The sequence below is a fragment of the Callithrix jacchus genome, chromosome 1 (genome assembly GCF_049354715.1).
Source record: "Callithrix jacchus isolate 240 chromosome 1, calJac240_pri, whole genome shotgun sequence".
Lineage (NCBI taxonomy): Eukaryota > Metazoa > Chordata > Mammalia > Primates > Cebidae > Callithrix > Callithrix jacchus.
Genome location: NC_133502.1, coordinates 24,704,396 through 24,726,971, shown reverse-complemented (window position 1 = coordinate 24,726,971; position 22,576 = coordinate 24,704,396). Strand labels below are relative to the sequence as shown.

General features: G+C 41.6%; 1 protein-coding gene across 7 annotated transcripts in view; it reads right to left on the bottom strand.

The window, feature by feature from the left end:
* The window catches only part of MYO16 (myosin XVI), a 773,187-nt gene that overhangs the window by 108,228 nt on the left and 642,383 nt on the right, over window positions 1–22,576 (bottom strand). For all 7 annotated transcript variants that reach the window (XM_054249238.2, XM_017970444.5, XM_078347436.1 and 4 more), the window contains exon 28: window positions 10,796–10,898. In XM_054249238.2, coding sequence (XP_054105213.2) covers window positions 10,796–10,898 — 103 coding nt within the window. The remainder of the gene's footprint in view (window positions 1–10,795; window positions 10,899–22,576) is intronic.

Sequence of the window (22,576 nt, the reverse complement as noted above, 5' to 3'; positions counted from 1 at the left end):
CTAGTATTTTGTTAAAGGGCCCAGCAATGTAAAACTGTTCCCAGTTTGTTGATGAGGATATGAACACCACCGTCTTTTCATGTGCTCTGCTGTCTGCACAGTTCTCCTTTCAGATTTGCTTTCCTTCTTGCTGATCTGAGAATGTCATTGTGGTCCTTTGCAACCATGTTCTACTTTTGCTATGCAAAACAGTTTCTGTGCCTACCAGGTCATCTCTTCCAAAAGAAACAAACCTCAAAAACCCAACATTTCTACATGGGTGCCATGAACAGTCCTTTACCTATAAGTCATTCCTGGATCAATACCATTTTCTCTTAACACTCAGTTGCATTATACTTATATTTTTCCTGATGTTCCTTTTATCACATTTATTTATCTGTCACCCTACCATCTGCTCTGAACATCCATTCACTCATCAGTTCATTCGTCCATTCATTCATTCATGTATCCATTCATAAATCAAATGTTCTCCAAGTGCCATCTTCATGCCATCAGGGTACACATGCTGGGAACTCAAAGATAAGCAAGATACAGCTTTCAAGAAGCTTGGTAAGGAAACCACTGAATTAAAATGTACCTTCTCCAGGCTGAATTCACCTTTCTCCATCTGCAACTTTAATTCATTAAATTTCTGAGAATGACCATTACTATTTGGTGTGTGAATATTTTACTATTAATAGCTCCACATTTTACATTTTCATGGTTGCTTTGAAAAGATACTAAATAGAAAAATTCTAATGTTCAGCCTGGCTCTGAATGTCTGAATGTACTTTTAAACTTTCTCAAAGGATACATTTATATGAAAATACACGTTCTCTTTGTTATAAATAGACTATTCTTGAAGTTTAACTTCAACACAGAAAAGATAATTACAGCCACACACATCTAATAGAGCACTGTATCTTCTGGTATTTGAAGAAGGTGGTTTGGCTTGAATTACATATAATTATAGTTTAAGAAAAATTAATTATTCCTACCTAGAACAGTATGACCTGCACAGCAGGCAGTGACGAATAAAAGCTACTATTTTGAGCTTTACTATGATTCACTATGTAAATCTATATGTTATTTCATTATGGAAATCATATTGACATGGTCAAGAGTGTTTAAAAAAATTGCTTCTCCCAAAGAGACACATTGTGAAAAAGCAAACCAAAGCCACACCCAAACAAAGGCAATTAACTTCAAAAGCACAGAGGAGAGTGTATTTGATAAGTTAATGTACTCAGTCAGAGCACACATTTGATCCTGCTTTTTAACAAAACGGTCCAAATCATGTCCACAATGACTTGCCCCATGGGAGTGCATGTCATAAATGGCCAAACAGCAGCACAAATGTGGTCAGGGCCTTTGGCACTCCCTGGGGTGTGGGAATCCTTGTCCCATCGTCATCTGCCAAGTTGATGGCATTGATGTATACTGAGGTGTGCTTTTCTTCTAAAAATATGATACCGTGGCTTTTTATTCCATCTTATATGTAGTTCATCCTCACGAATATGTGTAGATATTCAAAAGTACTGACATCGCTTTCCTAATCCCATTTCTTTCCTGCGGTGTGCTCATGCTTGCTTTGGGAATCCCACTGAATTCTGTGAACCATCTTCTGCTTTCAGCCCTAAAGGGCCAAGTCTTTCCAATCCTCTAGAGCTCCAAACATATTTTGTGCAGCAAGTTCATTTTTGAAGAGCTTGAGTACATTCCTGATCTACATTAATGTTTGGTTTTAAAAAAGATTCCACTCTTCAGGTCAATATAACCTAACAAGCCCCTTCACCGTCCCCATGGTGGGGTCCTCTCCCCTCCCTTCGTGTTCTTGGCTTCCTCCCTTGTCCCAGCCACCGTGGCTCTGCTCTCTCTTGCTTGGGCCACCACACTGGCTTGTGAACTCATTTCCCAGCTCTGTTCTTGCTGTCTAACAACACTTTTTTACATTCAAAGCATAAATCAGGTCATGTTCCCACCCTCTCTAAAGCTTATCAGTAGCTTGCATTGAGCCTAAAATGGAACGCTGTACTTTGGCCTGGCGCGGTGGCTCATGCCTGTAATCCCAACACTTTGGGAGGCTGAGGCAGGTGGATCACCTGAGGTCAGGAGTTCGAGACTAGCCTGACCAACATGGAGAAACCGCATTTCTACTAAAAATACAAAATTAGCCCATGGTGAGGCATGCCTGTAATCCCATTTACTTGGGAGGCTGAGGCTGGAGAATCACTTGAACCTGGGAGGCGGAGGTTGTGGTAAGCCGATATCGCACCACTGCACTCCAGTCTGGGCAACAAGGACAAAATTCCATCTCAAAAAAATAAAAGAAAAAGAAAAGAACGCAAGAATGCTGCACTTTGACACACAAGGTCCCACTGGTTTTGACCCATTTAGCTTTAAGCACACCTTCTCCTTGTGATCCTGTCCAGAGTGTGCAACTGGTTCTTGAGAAGAGAAAACATGTTAGCAATTACAAGGCTTCTGGCATGTCATACGTGCTCAACAAGTGCTTATCGAATGACTAAATAATCTTGAGATCGGGGAAATGTACATGGACATGGAAGAGATGGAGCTGGGTCTCTCAGCACAGGCACAGATTCCATTCTTTCAGCAGTTGTTAGGGGCCTCATATTATCCCGCAGGACTGGGCTTTGAAGGTCAGAAACTGTCTACATCGCAAAGTTATTTTCGCCTCCCCAGAACTAAATTGTTTACTAATTCTCTTTTTCTCCTTAGTGGGGCAATAATGAAAACATAAAGTTTTCATTATTTACAAAGCACTGCTTTGTGGTATTGCTGTCTCCCATTCTTACCTGATTCTGCCTCCAGCCCTCCTGCTCTCCTGCCAGTTCTTCTTGGATGTCCTCACCTCGGGGGCTCAGCACACTCAGGCCCCTCACCCTGGGCCTCTTTGCCTCAGGCCCATCACCCTGGGCCCCTTGGTCCTGCCTCAGCATGTCCGGCTCCTTCTCACCCCTCAGATCTGGGCCTCCATGTGGCCATCCCAGAGATACCCTGCACGGGAACTGTCCTGTCAAGGTCAGGAACCCTCCAGTTCACTACTGCAGTGCCCACTCTGCTCTCATTGCACCTGGATCTTAGTCTGCGACTATTTATTGGTTGAAAGCAGACTGGTTCACCCCCAGGAGAGTGTAAGCCATCACAATTGCCTTGGCTAATTTGGGGAACTCACAAGGTAATCAATAAATGCTTGTTGAATCAGTCGATCAATAAACCTGAAGTGGAGGAAATCAGATGGATTTCTAAGAGATGAAAGTTGGATTGGGCATAGGCCTAGTCAGTTTTAATCAGCAATTAGTAAGTGGCAGATAGTACTCTAAGATATTACTCCTCATGCTGCATAATGGCGCTGAGTGAAATAATGTAAAATTACTCTAAAGGCAGAACCTATCACACACGTCACCCAAACTTACTGTGGATACCGTCATTTCTAAAGGAAAGATGTTGCCATCAGTAGGAGGTTCATTCATTCATCCATTCATTCATTTATTCATTCATTCAACAAACACAGCTTGCATACACACTATGTGCCAGACCCTGTAGGAGATGTCATAGTGAAATCACACACACACACATATGTAAAAATACAAAAGAACACAGTGGCGTGACACCTGTCCTGAGAAAGTTCAGTGTGGAAAGGGGGAAAGACACACTAAGTAAGGATTAAATATATGTAATATTATTTTTTTAAATGGAGTGAATGAATATGCACCAAATATTTTCAGTAGTTCAATTCGGGTAGTTTATATTTTCTCCCTCAGTTTTTTTCTATTTTTCAAATTTCTTATCAAGAATACATACTCCTGTTATAACAAAAATATGTCACATATGTACATGGTGTGTGTGTGTACACATGTGCTGGCACAAGAGAAGAAAGAAAATTCACACACACATGTAATAGATATGGTGATTCCCAATAGAATATACATAGTTCCAAGGTGTACACTTAGGTTTCTAATGCTTATTATTTTCAACATTTGTAATTCCAGAGAAGGAGAAGGAATACAAAAGGAAGAATTATTTTATAGGCTATTTTCTCCCTTGTACTTACAGTTGATTTATGGAGTGCTCCCTGAGTAATAAAACAAAGGTCATAAACCATTAATTTATTGTACTAATAAGAACCGAGGGCCCTAATAAAATTGTCTCACCATAGAAGGTGTGAAAAAGTGAGAGGTGCTTAAAACTTTAACAGTTCCTTGCTCTTCCATTTTATCTCACGTGTACTATTGCAGATTAATGAAATAATAAAACCTTCATCCAACTGATTTTATGTAATGTTATGGCAAAATGTTAATGTTGCAATTCTTAGCACTTTAAGAGCAAATCCTTCAAAGTTCATAATTTAATTTAACTTGTTTTCAAACTATGACTTACTTCAAATTATTTGGGTAACAAAATCTAGACTATTCCATAAGCATTCCATTAGAAGATGTTTGTTGATAATAAAAAAGACTGTGAGTTTCTTTGTTCATGAGTAAACACAAATAGAAAAAGTATATCTCACTGCAATTTGGAGACTGTTTTTGTGAGTACCCTTTGTTATTTCTCAGAGCCTCTCTCTCTGTCTCTTTCACATGCACACATGTACCCACCCACCTGAGTAAGTGTCCTATCATGTCGGTACTTGGGAAGAAGTTGATGCTCTAATTTTCTTTCTTTCTTCCTGTCTGTGTGTAATCTTGGGTAAGTCACCAGAAGTATCTGTGTCTGACTCCTCATCCTTCAAATAATAGACGATATGTTATCTCTAAAGTTAAGATCTCAACTTCTCCTTCCACAATTTCCAGTACAGATAGCACCAGTTCCTGCTTCAAAGGGGATGCACAAGCCACTCTTCCTTGCCTGCCCACAAAATTTCTTTCACCCCAAAGTTCTCGACATCTGCTTGAACGATCAGTGAAAAGCACCACTGGGAAGGCCTTTCTGCACCCAGCCGCATCCCTGCAGTCCCCTCTCGACTTTCCCGGGGCTGTGCGAGGGCCTGCGCTCCACGGCGGCACCCCTGGCATCACATGGACAGACTCTGACAGATTTGTTTCTTCATTCGTCATCCCTCCAGATGGCTTTAAAATGAATATAGCATTCAAATAACTACACAGAAGAAATCATCCTATAACCAGTTGATGCATATAAAATGTGTGAAAATCAGATTATACCACTTATTTTTCCACTTAGAATTAGCTTCAAAGGTTTTCATTTTACATAAATGACATAACACGCAAAACAAGCATGTTCCACATGGGCCTAACTGCTGTCCAGCCACTTTTCTATGGCTTGGAGCAATTTGGGCAAATAGTGTTTGGTCAACTAGACACAGTTCCAGAGAGATACTTTCCAAATTACCTTCAGACAGTGCCGAATTTAAAATGCATATATTTAGATAAGTAAAATATCTGAATAATAACAACAACAATAAAACGAACAGCAGATGGTTAATAACTACTGGCTTCATTTAACTTGTTTTCAAACTATGACTTAACTCAAACTATCTGGGTATTTTTCCATAGTGAAGCAATCCATGAACTCTTTGTTTCATAAGGAAAACTGTATCTGCTGAGACAGAAAACAGCACTAGAAGTTAGTCATGCAGGTCCTATTCAAATCATCTCCAAATACTTCCACTCCTTTTTGCAAACAAGTTACATAAATCCCACTTTGCAAATAAGGACGTGGCTCTGACTAGTCCACCATGTTTTTAAAATACATAATTTCATTGTAAACTTAAGAAGCCACCAAGATGAAGGATTCCCTTCTAGCCACCTCTACATCCTGATTTTCTTCACTTTTCTTCAAAATCAAACCACAATATAAAAAAGTAGCAATTTTGAGTATGTTAAGTAAACAGCCACATGCATGAGTTTGCCAAAACTTGTGGTGACCAGTTCAAATTCTATGAAAGCGGGCACAAGATTTCTTTGAGAAGTGCAGGCTGGTGGTATAAAAGACATAACAGAAATTATGTATTGGAAACCAAAAATGCTTTGGTGCAAAATGCAGCATGATTTACAGCTTTTTCACAAATTGTTGCAATAATTAATTTGACCCCATGCAATATTCTATGCTTAAATTATATTTGTGTAGTGGTTTCAAATTTTAAAAATTATTTTTAATTATAGAAGTAATGTATTAATACCTGCATCTTATAATATAGATTTAAAGCTAAAATTCCATTTGATTCTCATTTCATTTCAAAACAATAAATTTTAAAAAGTTCTTTTTTTTTTTCTGAGACCAAGTTTCATTCTTGTTGCCTAGGCTGGAGCGCAATGGTTCTATCTCGGCTCACTGCAACATCCACCTCCTGGGTTCAAGCGATCCTCCCGCCTCAGCCTCCTGAGTAGCTGATATTACAGGTGTCTACCAACACGTCTGACTAATTTTTGTATTTTTAGTAAGGACAGCATTTCGCCATGTTGGCCAGGCTGGTCTCGAACTCCTGGCCTCAGGTGATCCATCTGCCTCGGCTTCCCAAAGTGCTGGGATTACAAGCGTGAGCCACTTCTCCTGGCCTAAAAAAGTTCTTACATGTCTTTGCACCCACATCAAGTGTATTGTATTGTTTAGTAATTTCTCATTTACGGAAACTCATGTTTTGGCCCAGCATCCAGGCACAGAGTGTCTTCCCTGTGTCTTTCTCAGGCTTCTATGCTGGGGATCCAGACACAAAGCCGTTCGGATGGAGCTCCCATACTATGGAGGAAAGGTGGTGAACGGCGTGTTAAGGATTGCAATCTGAGGCATAACAGGAAGTTCTAGGCACCATGGAGAAGAACAATGCAGAGAAGAGGACAAGAAGGTGCAGTAGGAAGGTCACGGATAATGAGAAGTTAAAATGTGGTAGCCAGGGAATGCCTCACTGAAAATTGGCCTGTGAGCAAAACCCAGAGTACTGCAAACTGCGGATCTGTCGAAATAGCCTAATCAATTGTTTTCAAACTGCGTTTGCTCTAGCTGCCAAGATGCAGCAATGCTCTTGTGACATGCATTTCCACCAGCGCCACCCATGAGGTCCCTCCACCCATGTCACTTCCTCTGGATGGCCTGAGTCACATCTAGGTCTTAACTCTCAGAAGTAGAATGGATATCAAAAGCTTCCTGAGAATCTTCACTTGATTCTAGCTCTTTTCCTTCTCTATATTCTTTGCTTTCTCCCCCTTTTCTCCTTTCCCTTCTCCTCTTGTTTCCAAGACAAGAGTGGGAATGAGAGTGCAAATGCGTTGTGTCATTTCAGGGTCAGTTTGGTTGACAGTTTGGGTAGAAAAGGATTCTGATCAGAGTCACCCTGTAATGGGAATTAGTCTGCTTGTTTTTCCTTCATTTACTGGGTGAATTATAAACATAAAAAATACACTGTGTATAAAGGGCAGACGAATAAAGGGTATAAATGCCTTTGATCAAAGCTCGCACTGTGATGCATAACCTATCCCTTTCAAGTCCTGTAACATGAGCAAAATGACTTTAGAGAGTTATATTAAAAGATATAGATTGAGTTAAATGCAGTGGAAACAACATGACATAGGAAAAGCTCGACGCTGGTCTCAGCAAAGTGGTATTCCCACTGACCCTGAATACTAACTGCACCTAATATTTTGATCAGTACACTAATCTCTAACTAAGACAAGAACTCTCCGTGAAGTTCAATTTCCTCAAATCTAAAATAGGTCACTCCTGTACACGCCGCCTACTTTCCTTTTCTGCATAGACCTTTTTTTAGGCTCAAATAAAATAAAATAAAAGTTGTAATATACTCTGTAGATGAGACGAATTACTACTTATTAAATATTAAAAATTGCAGTACCATATGTGCAGACTACAAACATGTGACCACCTAAAGCATGAAAAGCAGACACAGGTGTATAGATCGGCATGCAAAAGTAATAGCACTGAAGATATGACATCTCTATCCTCATCTGAAACAGAAGGAAATCAAATGTGTACCATGGTTTACTAAATTGCTACAATGTTGGAGAGTATAAGAATTATAGAGTTACAATCTCCTATTGATGATTCAAGGCTTACCTTGCACAGGGTCTGATTAAAACTAAGGAGAGAGGACAAAACCTGCAAGAGCCCTGAGACCCATAGAATGACAATGAAATTACTACCTTCAGTTAAAAGAAATGAATTTCCAGCAAACACCATATATAAGTTAACACAGCAAAATATAATTCTAATCTCTTCATTCCTCCAGCACTGCTTTTAAGACTGTGGAAAAGAATAAGCATTCATTTCATGCTAAACACTCAGGACTAAAGGATGAACTGCCTGCTTAATGAAAGCCCACATTATAACTCTCAGCAATTTGGAGATAATGCTACAGATACACTAAGCATCTCATACAATCTTGTCCCTGTAGTCCAACAGCTTCTGATTTAATCATTGTATTAATTAAAAACCCAGAATAGACCAAAAGGAATTCTTTCTGTAACTAACAATACATTTCAAACAAATGCTTTGCTTTTGAAACTGAGGAGTCTAACTTTCCAGTTTAGGAATAAGTGTTTTTTGTTTTGTTTTATTTTTATTTATTTTTTAACAAGAGCTTTTTTCCTTTGTCAGACTAACATAAAAGTGAAATATAAATAAACTTTATTTCTGTGAAGTTGGTTATTTGTCTAATAGTCAATATCATAGGTTACATCTTGAAGAAGCTGAAGAAACACTGTCTTTTCTGACTAGACAACAGGGAACGCACAAGCAAACATCCTCAGTGAATGAGCACGTCCATTTCCCTTTCCTTTTCATTATTTTTTCTCTCATATTTTCAGCTTCCTTTTAGGCTGGTGAAAAGTGTGGAGAAAATAGATTAATGCAATGAAATGGGATCCCTTTCCCATTTTAAAAAGTTAATGCTCTTTTTGAAAGTCCCAATGTATCTTTAATACCATCCTCAGCTGTAATTTCAAGTATCCTGGCAAAAGCACAGACATGGAAGAAATGATGGCCGGCAGTGAATACTGATTTTTCTTCCTGTCTCCTCTCATATGTGACCTGTACTTTACAGTGCTCTGTCACAGGGAACACTGCTTAGGCATTGTGGTTACTGCCAATCACTCTCTCAGTGAAATAATCATTCCCGATTCCCTTGCTTTCATCTACAAATAAAAATTCTTCCTCTCTCTTTCACACACACATTCATCTATCTCACAGATATATATATATATATATATATATATATTCTTTAAAATATATATATATATATATATATTCTTTAAAATATATATATATATATATATCTGTAGGTATTCTTTAAAAGCAAAAGAATACAGTAAGAAAATGTTAGTGTTATATCATCCATGGACTACTACTATATAATTACTTATTTAAAATCTCAGCAGTGATTCTGTTGAACTGACTTCAGTTACCTACAGACTGAAGAAACGCTGAAATGTGAATCCCAGCCCTGTGTCACTGACTCTGGAGGGGTTGGCGGACATCACTTTGGTTAGTAATTCCTCCTTCTTCCTCCTTCCCTTTTTATCCAATCTTTTGGCGCTGATGTGCATCACTGACAACTACAGACTGAGTAAGCTTCCTCCTTCAGATTGTTATTTAAAGTTCAAATTTCATTATTAGTTAAAAAAAAGAAAAGGGATAACAAGGAAAAAGATTGGGTGGCACAGACAATTAAATCATTACTCATCAATGCCAAAATTCTAGGTTCTTTGTTCTTTGTCACAGACAGTTGAGTGTGTGAGTGTCAATCCAGTCTTCCCCCCTGCTGTCTGACTTAGACTGGGCCACTTTTGGACATATTCAGCAATTCTGAGTCATCTGCTCATGTCATCTCTAAAGCCAAGCCCTCATCCTTTGACTCATCAATTAGCATGTATTTTTACTCACAGATGTTCTCACTATAACTTTTTAAAGACGTGATTTGTGTCTACTTTCCAGTAATCGTCTTGTTTTTACCAAAGCTTTTAGCCAGCACTGTTTTTGCCACCTAGGTACTTTAGGTGGTTTTACAACATGAAACTTTCAAATAATCCCTGGTGTCACGGACAACATGATTTCTCATTGTTGCTCTAATCTGCCTTTCTCACTTTAAACCTCTTCTTCCTAAAATGAGTCAAGATTGGGACTCGGATGTTGTTTAAGGTATTAAACAAGATCTGGGACCCTCTTCTCCTGTTTCTGGTAAACATTTGCCGTGTAATTTTGTCTCAAGTTATTTCCCTTTTCTGCAGGTCTAGCTGTAGCTTTCATTGAACCCTAGGCGCTGCCATTCAAATGGATCGCAGACTATAATAAACTGTTTCCAATTATGAAGCTTTTACCAACAAATGAGGTTCAAAAGATAGCGACATTTTCACTGTATGGCAGGTGAGAAGCAGAACAAAGAGAAGCAGAAGGGAAGGGGTCCGAGTGAGACTTGAGCGAACTGGAGAAGTCCAGGTCAAACATGCATTTGTGAGTCACCGACTCGGCACAGAGAAATCAGCCTTAGTTCAATTTTGGCTTCTGTGACTCCTGCTACAGGTAAATATGACAAAATGCTTTAGTGACGAGGTCTGAGTCTGACACACGGGCAGACAGAATGGGGCTCATGAGCTTCTGCCATGATTGTAAAGGAGCCTCTTAGGTTGCCTCTCATGTTGGCTGCATGATGTTAAAATCAGTAAGTCATAAAGACTGACAAATTTCCAGGGAATACACTTAATGTCACGCCTTGCCAAACACATCAAAGGAATGTGTTTTTGCCAGGAAGACTCTGGTGGCTCCCTGCAATGACTCAGCTCATTTATTTCAAATCCTAAAGTGGTATTTTCATAGCTTGTAGGTCACCAACCTGCCAGCCTTGTAATTTACACTGCTGGAGTACAAACCGACATCGCTCTGCAGCCGACTGTCCCTTCTTCTCATGCAGGAACGTATCAGCCAGTGGCTTATACCTGTGAAAAGCAGCAGACATAGAAAGCAATGACTGCGCTTGCCAAGCACATAATCACATTCAACAGGGCTGTCTTTGATATGTGGTTTCTCAAAGCTTTCCCCATCTTTCTTTATCCCTGGAATACCAAATACCTGTCCACTGTGCATTTACTAGGCAACTGTAAATAATCCTTATCTTTTACAAAGAAAATGGTTTTTACAATGAGTCGAATATATTTTTCAGTCCTCTAATGTATGTGTAGCACTGTCATGGAGCAATTCAAATCACTGAACCAAAGGAAATTGGAAGAAAATTAAAATTAATCTATCAGCTATTTTTAAACATTTGGTATGCTCTTTAAAAATATACCTTTTAAGAGATTCAAGCATTATTTATGGCCACTTAAGAGTGAATTCAGATGTAACTAGAATCCATAATAATGGAATACCAAAACGTTCATTCAGAATACTTATTTGTGAGGTAGCATTGCTTCCTGCCCATATATTAGATATTGAACATTTAAAATATTCTGGGAAATTTTTATTTTGTAAAGTATCAGTGAGCAATTGACTTCCATTCCCTAGCTGAAATTCATGGCAATATCATAGTTTCCTATAGGCGGCTTTTCAAAAATGACTTTCAAAATTATATCACCCATAAAAAAAACTATGTAAAATTCCCTTTGCACTTATGGTGTCTAACCTGAGATATAGGCAAGGCTGCAAAGGAGGAGGAGGAAGAGGAGAAAAACGAAAAGGAAATGAGCAAAGATCCCTGCAGTTGCATCCTGTCGCCTTCTGTGTTTATGATTCTCACGTTGGGTTGCACTGCAAGCTGAAGGAAACTCAATGCCAAAACTTAAGTCATAAGTTTTCTGTTAGTTTCTGTAGAATACCTTAGTGTTTCATCTAAAGTTCACTGCAGTAAATTTGGCATCTCCTAAAATGAGTTTATTCCATTTCCTTAGTGCAATTAAGGGAGGGAGTGTTTTGCCTACATGTATTTATTTACTTGCTTCCCTCTTAGCAAGCAGTAGGAGTATGGGACGCATCTCATGGACAGCCACACAGGGATCACACGCGAGTCTTGTTTCGGCAGGGCTCACATGTGCAGCAGTACGGTCTGGTGTGTAATGGCTCGGAAAACACACCTGTCATGGAAAGGATGTATCTCAAAATTGCTACATTCAAACCCTAACCCCCAATATGATGGTATTCAGAGGGGGGACCTTTGACAGGTGATTAAGGCATGAGGGTGGAGCTTTCCTGAATGCAATTAGTGCTTTAGATAAGGCTAAAGAGAACAGGCTAGTTCCTTTCTATTAGGTCAGTGGAAATGTAATTGTGGTTTTCGCATTGTTGAAATTTGCCTTTTGATATTGGAATACATTCTTAAACAAATGTGGTTACGTTATACATCATTTTAGTGTGCAAGCATTGTTTTATGTTTTTTTGCTAATGACTTATGACTTGCTGTTTATTTTATATTTATTTTAGATTATGCGAATGATGTTAGATAAAAAAGCTATTTTTTTTTTTTTTATAAATTCGAGGGATTTCCTTATTCGGTTCAAGATGGGTCATGAAACAGCAGAGGCAACTCACAACATCAGCAACGTATTTGGCCCAGGAGCTGCAAACAAACACATAGTGCGGTGGTGGTTCAAGAAGTTCTGCAAAGGAGACGAGAGGCTCGAAGATGAGTGTAGCCACTGACCACGGGAAGTGGACAATGACCAACCAAGAGCACTCATCGAAGCTGATCAACTTACAACTACAAGAGAAGTTACCAAAGAACTCAACATCAAACGTTCTGGGGTCATCTAACATTTGAAGCAAATTGGAAAGGTGAAAAAGCTCAGAAAGTGGGTGGCTCATGAGCTAATCGAGAATGAAAAAAAACCCATTTGAAGCATTATTTTCTCTTATTCTATGCAACAACAAGGAAACATTTCTTGATTGGATTATGATGTATGATGAAAGTGGATTCGATATGACAACTGGCAAGGATCAGCTCAGTGGCTGGACCAAGAAGAAGCTCCAGAGCACTTCCCAAAGCCAAATTTGCACCAAAAAAGGTCCTGGTCACTGTGGTCTGACCCACTACCGCTTTCTGAATCCCTGAGAAACCATCATGCCTGAGAAGTATGCTCAGTGAACTGATGAGCTGTGCTTGCAGCTGGCGCTGGCCACCAGAAAGGGCAGAGTTCTTCTCCACAACAATGCCTGACCTCACGTCACACAACCAAATGTGGAAAGAACTGGGCTACAAGGTTTTGCTTCATCACCACAGTCACCTGATCTCTTGCCAACCATCTACTACTTCTTCAAGCATCTCGACAACTTTTTGCAGGGAAAGAGCTTCCACAAGTGGAGGGATGCAGAAAACGCTTTCTTTCCATCCAAGAGTTTGCTGAATCTCAAAGCACAGAATTTTACATGGAGATAAACTTATTTCTCATTGAAAAAAATGTGTTGACTGTAATGGTTCCTCATTTTGATTAATAAAGATGTGTTTGAATTTAGTTATAATGATTTAATATTCACGGCCTCAAACTGCAATTACTTTAGCCCTAACCTAATACCATGTGAGAACGCAGTTCATAGAGAGAACAAAAAGGCTCTCTCTGCAATTGAGAAACCGAGCATCCACTGAACACGTAATTTGCTGACACCCTGACCTTGGACTTCCCACCCTCCAGGACTACGAGAACTTTCTGTTGCTCATGCGCCACCTCGTCTATGGTAATGTGGGATGGCAGCTTGAACTGACCAAGACAGTACCTAGGTACCTTGTCAGCTGAAGACATTTCTTATTTCCTTTCTTAAATCCTCAGCATTCACACTGAAAAGTCAGTGTATGACTTGTCCTGGATTGAGAATCCTCATAATCTTGCTAGCCATAAACCAAAATGAATTCATCAATATCAGCAGCAACCCTTCCTTCTCCTAGATGGATTTTTGCTCACATATCAAACTTAGGATACAGGAAAGCATAAAAATACAAAAAGTGGTAAGTAACAGATTGAAACTGAAGTAACTGAGACTGAAATTATGGTGCCAGAGGCAAGGATACGAAAAAGGTGGCTCAGTTTTTTGCTCACACTAAATGGATTTCAGTGATTTGTCAATGGGTGAAGTATTTCGGAATTGTTTTGCTTTTGATAGGTAACAAAAATGTAATTTCTTACACTGCCTGTACTGAAGTTGGTATCTATGTGCTTTATTTTATTTTACTTTATTATTTTTATTGGGGTTCCTGCAGAAGAAGAAACTGAATTTCCCCTGTACAACAGAGCAGGGCAAATGGGTATAATGGGGGACATGTGGAGGGCTGAAAACCTGGAGTAAGCTGTGTAAAGGGCAGTGCATGTAGACCACCAAGAAGGTTATGGGTATGCCCCTAGTGATTGTCACATGACATTAGTACCTCCATTTTTTTTTAAAACAGAGTTTCACTCTTGTCTCCCAGGCTAGAGTGCAATGGCACGATCTTGGCTCACTGCAACCTCCGCCTCTTGGGTTCAAGTGATTCTCCTGCCTCAGCCTCCCAAGTAGATGGGATTACAGGTGCTCACCACCATGCCTGGCTAATTTTTGTATTTTTAGTAGAGACAGAGTTTCACTACATTGGCCAGGCTGGTCTCTACCTCCTGACCTCAGGTGATCCACCCAACTCGGCCTCCCAAAGTGCTGGGATTACAGGTGTGAGCCACTGTGCCCGGCTGACATTAGTACCTCTTATGAGCAAACATGGATTAAGCTGGATGAAGTTGGAGTAGTTAAAAGGTGACAATCCCAGCACTTTGGGAGGCCGAGGCGGGTGGATCATGAGGTCAAGAGATCAAGACCATCCTGGTCAACATGGTGAAACACCGTCTCTACTAAAAATACAAAAAATTAGCTGGGCATGGTGGTGCGTGCCTATAATCCCAGCTACTCAGGAGGCTGAGGCAGTAGAATTGCTTGAACCCAGGAGGCGGAGGTTGCGGTGAGCTGAGATTGCGCCATTGCACTCCAGCCTGGGTAACAAGAGTGAAACTCCATCTCAAAAAAAAAAAAAAAATGGTGACAAGTTATGTAATTGTATGATGTGTTCAGATAGGAAAGAAACTGAACTGGGGATCTGAAAACTGGATTTAGTTTCCCACTTTGTAACCAGTTTGCTACGAGGACCTCAGCAAGTCACCTACCAAGCAACACCCTGCCCTCCCTCAGAACTGCCTGTTTGCATTTCTCCAGACAAGACACAAATTCTGTACTGTGTTACAAACTCCGACCTCTCCTCAAAGTGTGTGAGCTCGCCCAGGGTTAAGGGGCCATCTTTGTACATTATATGGTGCCTCCCAGGTTGCCTTTGAAAGTAGCAAGTTTAAATAATTGATGGCCAAGACATGGGGTTGTAGAGCAGGAGATGGGAAGTCACATTTCTTGAGCCCTGAATGAATACAAAGGGCTTTTCACGTCCCTCATGTCCTCCTCATAGACACAGGACCTGGATGACAGTCGTCTTCGATAGTGAGAAAGATAATGGCTGTAGATGTTCATTCACTTACCCAAGTTGGCGGGGATGCTGTTATGGGCTACACTGTGCACATCCCCCAGTCCCCACCCCCCAAAGATAAGTGAATTTGATCTTTAGGGTCTTTGTAGAGTACTCATGTTAAGACGAGATCATTGGGGTGGCCCTAATCCAATATGATTCATGTCCTGGGAAGAAGAGGGAAACTCCACAGGAGACACACAGCAGAGAGCCATGTGATGCCGGCAGAGGTGTCAGTGACAGCTGCAAGCCGAGGAACACTGAGGGTCTGTGAGCACCACAGGGGATGCCACCCTAAGCTTCAGAGGAAGCATGGCCCTGCTGGCAGTTCAGTGTTGAACTTCTTACCTCCAGAGCTGGGAGAGGAAATGTCTACTGCATTAAGCCGCCGAGTCTGTGGCACTTGGCTACGGCAGCTCTGGGACAGGGAAGCGACTCAGCTGGAATTGAACCCAGGACAATCTGACTCCAGGGCCAAGCTCTTCACTGCCATTGCTACAGTCTTGATGACAACTAACAAGCCCTAACTCTGGATGGTTCTAGAGTGAAAAAGGATAATATTTACCCTAAAAAAATTAAAAAAGTAAAACTCAACAGTAATCATCATGGTATTGGAGATGTAGGGATAAGAGGCCTTGGTCTGCTGGCCTTCCAGTGCCCGGGCGCCCTTGAACAGTGAACTCATTCATGCCCTCAGGAAAGCCACGTGTTTCTACCATTTAGCCAGAGTAATAACTGAAATGAAATCTCTCAAGTTATCTTCTTATTCTCTCTCACAATTGTCTCATTCTGGAACTTCGTTAATTCTAACCAAGACTCTAATTGATATAATTCAAGCATCTGAATACAGTATTAACAAGTCAGAATGAAAAATCAGGCACCTGATGCTTTTTTTTCCATTTTATATTGTTCTTTTGACACTTCAAATGGTATAATTCTGACATTTCAACTAAAGCAAAAAATAATCTCAGACAGGATGAGATATTCTATGTTAGTGTCATGTAAAACATCTTGTCTTTTGGAGTGTGAGTGTTGTCTAAAGGTGGTGTCCCAGGATGGAAAGAGAGGGTCGCCTTCCATTCCTGAGCTAAAACATTCCCCCAGTACCTTCGATCTGAAACCATAAGGTAATCACGAGCCTAGAGCAGGACCTGAGTCCTAAGCACAGGAGCAACTGAAGAGTGACTTGTCTGTTCTCCCCAAACTCTCCCAGCATCTGTCATCCAAGACAGACAGGTCACCTCAATCCACCGAAGACACGTATATTTAGGCTCCACCTGCTCTGTGTCTGAGGCAAATCAATGGACTGTAAAAAGTAAACATGAGCCAGATGCAGTGGCTCACGCCTGTAATCTCAGCACTTTGGGAGGTCAAGGCAGGCAGATCACCTGACGTCAGGAGTTCCAGCCCAGCCTGGCCAACACGGTGACACCCTGTCTCTACTAAAAATAAAAAACTAGCCGGTTGTGGTGGCACGCATCTGTAGTCCCAGCTGCTCAGGAGGCTGAGGCAAGAGAATTGCTTGAACCTGGGAGGCGGAGGTTGCAGTGAACCGAGATGGAGCCACTGCACTCCAGCCTGGGTGACAGAGTGAGACTCCATTTCAAAAAAAGAAAAAGTAAACATGAACCTTTCTAGCCAGGCTGCTCTTCCTGGCAGGAGAACAACTGTTATCTAGTTTCATATCTAGAATGGAGGTTTGTGGCTCACTCAGATCAATCAGTCAATTCACCAGTATTGACTGAGCACGAAGTCTGTGCTGGGGATGCTCCTAGGTGCAGGGAATGTAGCCAGGAATAAGAAACCAGAGTCCTTCATGGCAGAGGGAGGTAGAATTAAAACTTAAATAAGGGTGCTGTGGCTCATGCCTGTTGTCCCAGCACCTTGGGAGGCTAAGGCAGGAGGATGGCTTGAGGCCAAGAGTATGAGACAAATTTGGATAACATAGCAAGATGCAATCTCTACAAAAAAATTAAAGAATTAACCAGGCATGGTGGCACAAACCTTTAGTGCCAGCTACTCAAGAAGCTGAAGCTGGAGGATGAATGGAAACCAGAAACTTGAGGCTGCAGTGAGCTATGATCACACCACTGCACTCTAGCCTGGAGGACAGAGACCCCAACTCTCAAAGAAAATAAAGTAAATAAGGAAGTGTGCCAAATAAAATGAGAGAGGTGGAGAAAGACAAGGCAGAAAAGCTTTCGCCGTGAGCAGATGCCTGACACTGAGGGAGGATCCAGTAGTCTCTCTGAGGGAACTGGAGTTCTGGGGGAGTCAGGGTGGTGCAAAGCTGCTCTGGGGACATCAGGGAGTTGAGTGTGGCTGGAGAAAAGGAAGGAGAGGAGCAGCGTAGGAGATGAGTTTGGAAAGGTCAATGCAAGGGGGCTAGGATCAGAATCCTGCAGGTGACTGTCAGGACTTGGGCTCTGACTCCGATTCCCAGGAGTGAGGTTTCAACACAGGGACTCTGTCCCTTGACTTTAAAGAAAAGCATCATTGATGTTGCAAGTCTGAGGGGGGCTGGAGAGGGTAGGGAAGAGCCAGGGCTGCCATCTGGAGGCCCTTCCTATAGTCCAGGTGAAAGGCACTGGACCAACGCTATGGTGACAGAAGCATTAAAACTGTGTTGAGCTCTCCACATACTTGGGTAGACCCAGCAGGATTTTCTGGTGAATGGATCAATGTGGATATGAAAAGATGAGAGGATGGCTTCAAGGTTTTTGATCTAAGAAAGTGGAGGCTGTGGCTGACGTTTCCCACAGTGTAGTAGGCGGGGAAGAGCAGTTATTCCCCAGACTAGTGCTATTCAACAGGAGGGAAATACTGCCACTGAGGAGAACCGAAAAGGAGAAATCAGGTGGAGCTCCGGAAGAGATATTGATGGGACGTCAGGCAGTCCCTGCACACTAGATTTATTACCTCATGGTTGCCCATGACTCATCTGTGGCTGGTTTCTTTACTGTCACACACCTCTGTCTGATGGGACAGGGCAGTATTGAGCATTCGCGAAATGGATGCTGCTTCTGCGATGGTGCAGAATACTCTTGCTCTCATGCGGTTCCAACCTCAAGCTGTGTTATATTAGATGCTCCATTTGCCTCACTTCTTGTGTTGAGTTTCTTGTGACAGGTTTCTAAACACTCTCAACTTCCCCTTCTTCTTGTCAGGCCACATTCTTAGTTGCCAGTGTATACTAAGTGTGTAACTTCGTAAAAAGTTCTATCATAAAGAAAAAAATTCTCTAATATGAGCACCATTCATCGAATACGTTCTCAACATCAAGGATTCAATCATAAAAACACGCTCCCATACATTCACGTATTGTGAATATGATAACACTGAAAGAACAGAAATCACAGTATCTTACAAAATTATAAGTGAATGAGCCACCTCATAGATTGTTTAAAAGGACAGGCTGAAATTGAAGAAGCAGAGAAAATATAACTGGTGAAAGGTGTAAAGAACCTAAGGAAAGTGATGAATAGTGTTTCCCTCTTCAAAAGAGATTGCTCCTTCCAATAGAAAGGGGAGCTTTGATATCCTGTGTATCATGGACCTAGATATCAGAAGAGCTTACTCAGTCACCACAGGATTCAGATTAAACATGGTGACATTTTTCTTTTAACTTTTATGTTAGGTTTGGGGGGTACATGTGAAGTTTTGTTACACAGGTAAACATGTGGCATGGGGTTTGTTGTACATATCATTTTATCACCCAGGTCTGAAGCCCAGTACCCAATCCTTATCTTTCTGCTCCTCTCCCTCCTCCCACCCTCCATCCTCAAGTTAGTGTATATTGTATCCTTCTTTATGTTCATGAGTTCTTACAGTTTAACTTCCAGTTATAAATGAGAACATGTGGCATTTGGTTTTCTGTTCCTGCATTGGTTTGCTAAGGATAATGGCCTCCAACTCCAACCATGTTCCCACAAATGACATTATCTCATTCTTTTTTATGGCTGCATAGTACTCCATGGTATATATGTACCACATTTTCCTTATCCAATCTGTTACTGATGAGCATTTAGGTTGATTTTAAAACAGTGAATTTTGGCCAGGCACAGTGGCTCATGCCTACAATCCCAGCAATTTGGGAGGCCAACATGGTGAAACCCCATCTCTCTTAAAAATACCAAATTAGCTGGCCATGGTGGCATGTGCCTGTAATCCCAGCTACTCAGGAGGCTGAGGCAGGTGAATTGCTTGAACCAGGGAGTCAGAGGTTGCTGTGAGTAGAGATCGCACCACTGCACTCCAGCCTGGCAACAGAGCAAGATTCCGTCACAAACAAAATAAAATAAAAGAACGTAGTGAATTTTAGTTGACTACTTAAAAAAGACTATCAGGAAATGGAAGAATCATTTTCTCAGAAAAATACAATGCACGTATGTCAAGCTAATGTTTATTAACTTGAGATGCAATTTCTCTGAAAACGTTTCTATTTGTTAAATATTGGCTTTACCTCTTCATTCTCAAGGAAAATTTTTTATGAAAGTAAATCCTGGCCAGGTGTGGTGGTTCATGCCTGTAATCCCAGCCCTTTGGGAGGCCAAGGTGGGTGGATCACAAGGTCAGGAGATTGAGACCAGCCTGGCCAACATGACGAAATCGCATCTCTACTAAAAATACAAAACTTAGCCTGTCATGGTGATGCATGCCTATGATCCCAGCTACTTGGGAGGCTGAGGCAGGAGAAACACTTGAACCTGGGAGGTGGCAGTGAGCCGAGATCGCACCACTGCACTCCAGCCTGGTGACAGAGCTAGACTCTGTCTAAAACAAAAACAAAACAGAAAACTTACGTTGTTTTAGTATTCTGAAACCCCTTAAAAATTTAATTCTATGTATTGAACACTTACTATGAGCAAAGTATTCTGCCAAGAAATGCAAGATCACTAAGACGTGTAAAGCAATATTCTAATTTTACTGCATATGGTCAAATATAAAGCAAGACTTTTTTGGGTCAAAATTATACCTCAGAAAAGATGTGTTTCTCTTATTTCAAGACATCATGCTATTTAATCCAATTACTTCATTGTGAACAGGAAAATAATCTTTGGGGAGAATCACTAACCTCCTGCTTTTCCAGAAACAGACTGGATAATCAATGAAAAGAGAAAAAGTTAAGGAGAAAACAGGAATGTCGTAGGAGCTACCTACTGGAGGATCGACAGAGAAAGAGAGTGTTGAAGGGGAGGGGAAAGGAGGACCAGGCAAGACAGGACTGGATGGGAGCTGTCTGATTTCAGAGCAGCCAAGGGAAGGCAATGTTGAAAATGTGGTTGGCAGTGCTGAACATCACAGAGGAAGAGACACAGCTGCACACAGAGTGGCTGTGGGGTTTGGTGACTGTGGCGTCAGTGGCAACGTCATTCATGGGAGAAACTAGATTACGATGGCATCAAGACCCTGATGGTTCATAACATCGACCAAAGAAAAGGCCAATAGCTGGAGGGTGAAAGAGAATCAGTGAGTGCTTTCTGTTTTTCAGAGGCAAGGAAAAACTGATTAAGCTCGCAGGCAGCAACATTTGTAGAAATATACACAATGTCTATATTCTATGCATATTTATTTTTGTATATTTCCATTTTCCACCAGATTATCTTATTTATAAAATTTTAGCTCTGATAGAATGAGGATGTACTTTCTTCTGGGACCATTCTTGGGCATTTTTTCTGCGGGCACTGCATGGTCTCTGTACCTGCCGTGCACACAACCGACGTGGCTTTCTGCCCACGACTACATATGGATGCATCTCCCCCACTCTGTGAACTTACATTCATATTCCTGCTCTCACGGTAAACACAGAGCAGGTGCGGCAGGGTGATTTTCTAGCTATTTGGGGCTAATTTCCAGCATTCAGAAGGCAGCATGGTGGGTTGAACATAACAGCTGCCTAGCAACAAGACTGACATACATCATGAAAACAGAGAGAAGTATGAAGAAAAAGGAGCACAAGTGGGCTTGAGAGAGAGATAAAACCTGCTGCAATGTGGAGAGCCGGGGAGGATAAGAAAGAGAAATGGGACAGGGAGGGGCGGGAATTGCAGGAGTGCATTTCCACTATGGAGGGAGGATTGGTGTTTTTTTTTCTTTTAAGGAAAAGGATATAAAAGCAGAGACAAAGTTGTCAAAAACATTCTAGTTCACACAGACGTCTATTTTGTTCTCTACACGTGCACATTCTTTCCCTCTTTCCCATGACTGAAAATACCCCACCCATCACTGCAGTTCAGTTCTGTCCATCCCGCTGTGGGTCTCCTCTGCTGTCCTGCAGCCTCCCTAGGCCCACACTACAGGAAAGCACATGGAGCCTTTCACCACACATCCCTGCCCACCCCTTATCACCTTCTGCCCCTTTGGAAGGGTCCCCTGGATCAGAACGAGTCACATCACCTCCCATCTCCCCACAATCCCTGGCCCTTGCCCTGCTGTTGAACTAGAGCCTGTTAGCTGACATGTGGATGCACAGCCACAGAGTGCACCTATCCTCTCCCTGAGTTCCCATGACCTGCCCTGCATATTTACAAGAAAGATGGAAGGGGACATCAGCTATTTCTTGCAATGGCTTTTATACCTCCTGAAGTGCTGAGGATTTGAATTTGGTCTTGAGTTTATTTTCACACCTACAGGGACCCGTATGAGGCTTAGTTCTCACCATGGTCTGCACATGGCTCTGCTGAGGCAGGAAGACGTCTTTGCATTATCACCACAGCAATTCCAGGCCTACTGCTTCTGGGATTGGCCAACACGGATTTCCCTTTTACTTCCAAACTAGGTAGAACAGGCTGCTATCATCTTTTAGAAACATGGATGCACCATTCAGATGAAGGCATCATGATGCTTCACATTGCTGCAAATGTTATTTCCTACGCAATTCTTGGCTCAAGAGCCTCCTTGGAACCTTAGGGAAGGGCCACCCTGCAGCCCCAGGAGGTCTCTCTTGCAGTCTGGGGGACTGGCATGGTAAGGGATTTCTCTAGACTCTGCGTACAACATTCTGGAGTTGAAAATGGAGCATGAGGGAGAAAAAGAAGGGAGGGAGGAACAGAGAAACAGGAGAACAAAGGAAGATTTATAGAGTGCCCATATATTGCAGGTGTGAGAAGAGACGATGCCACATCATGACTGACTTCTCACAACAACTGCAGAATG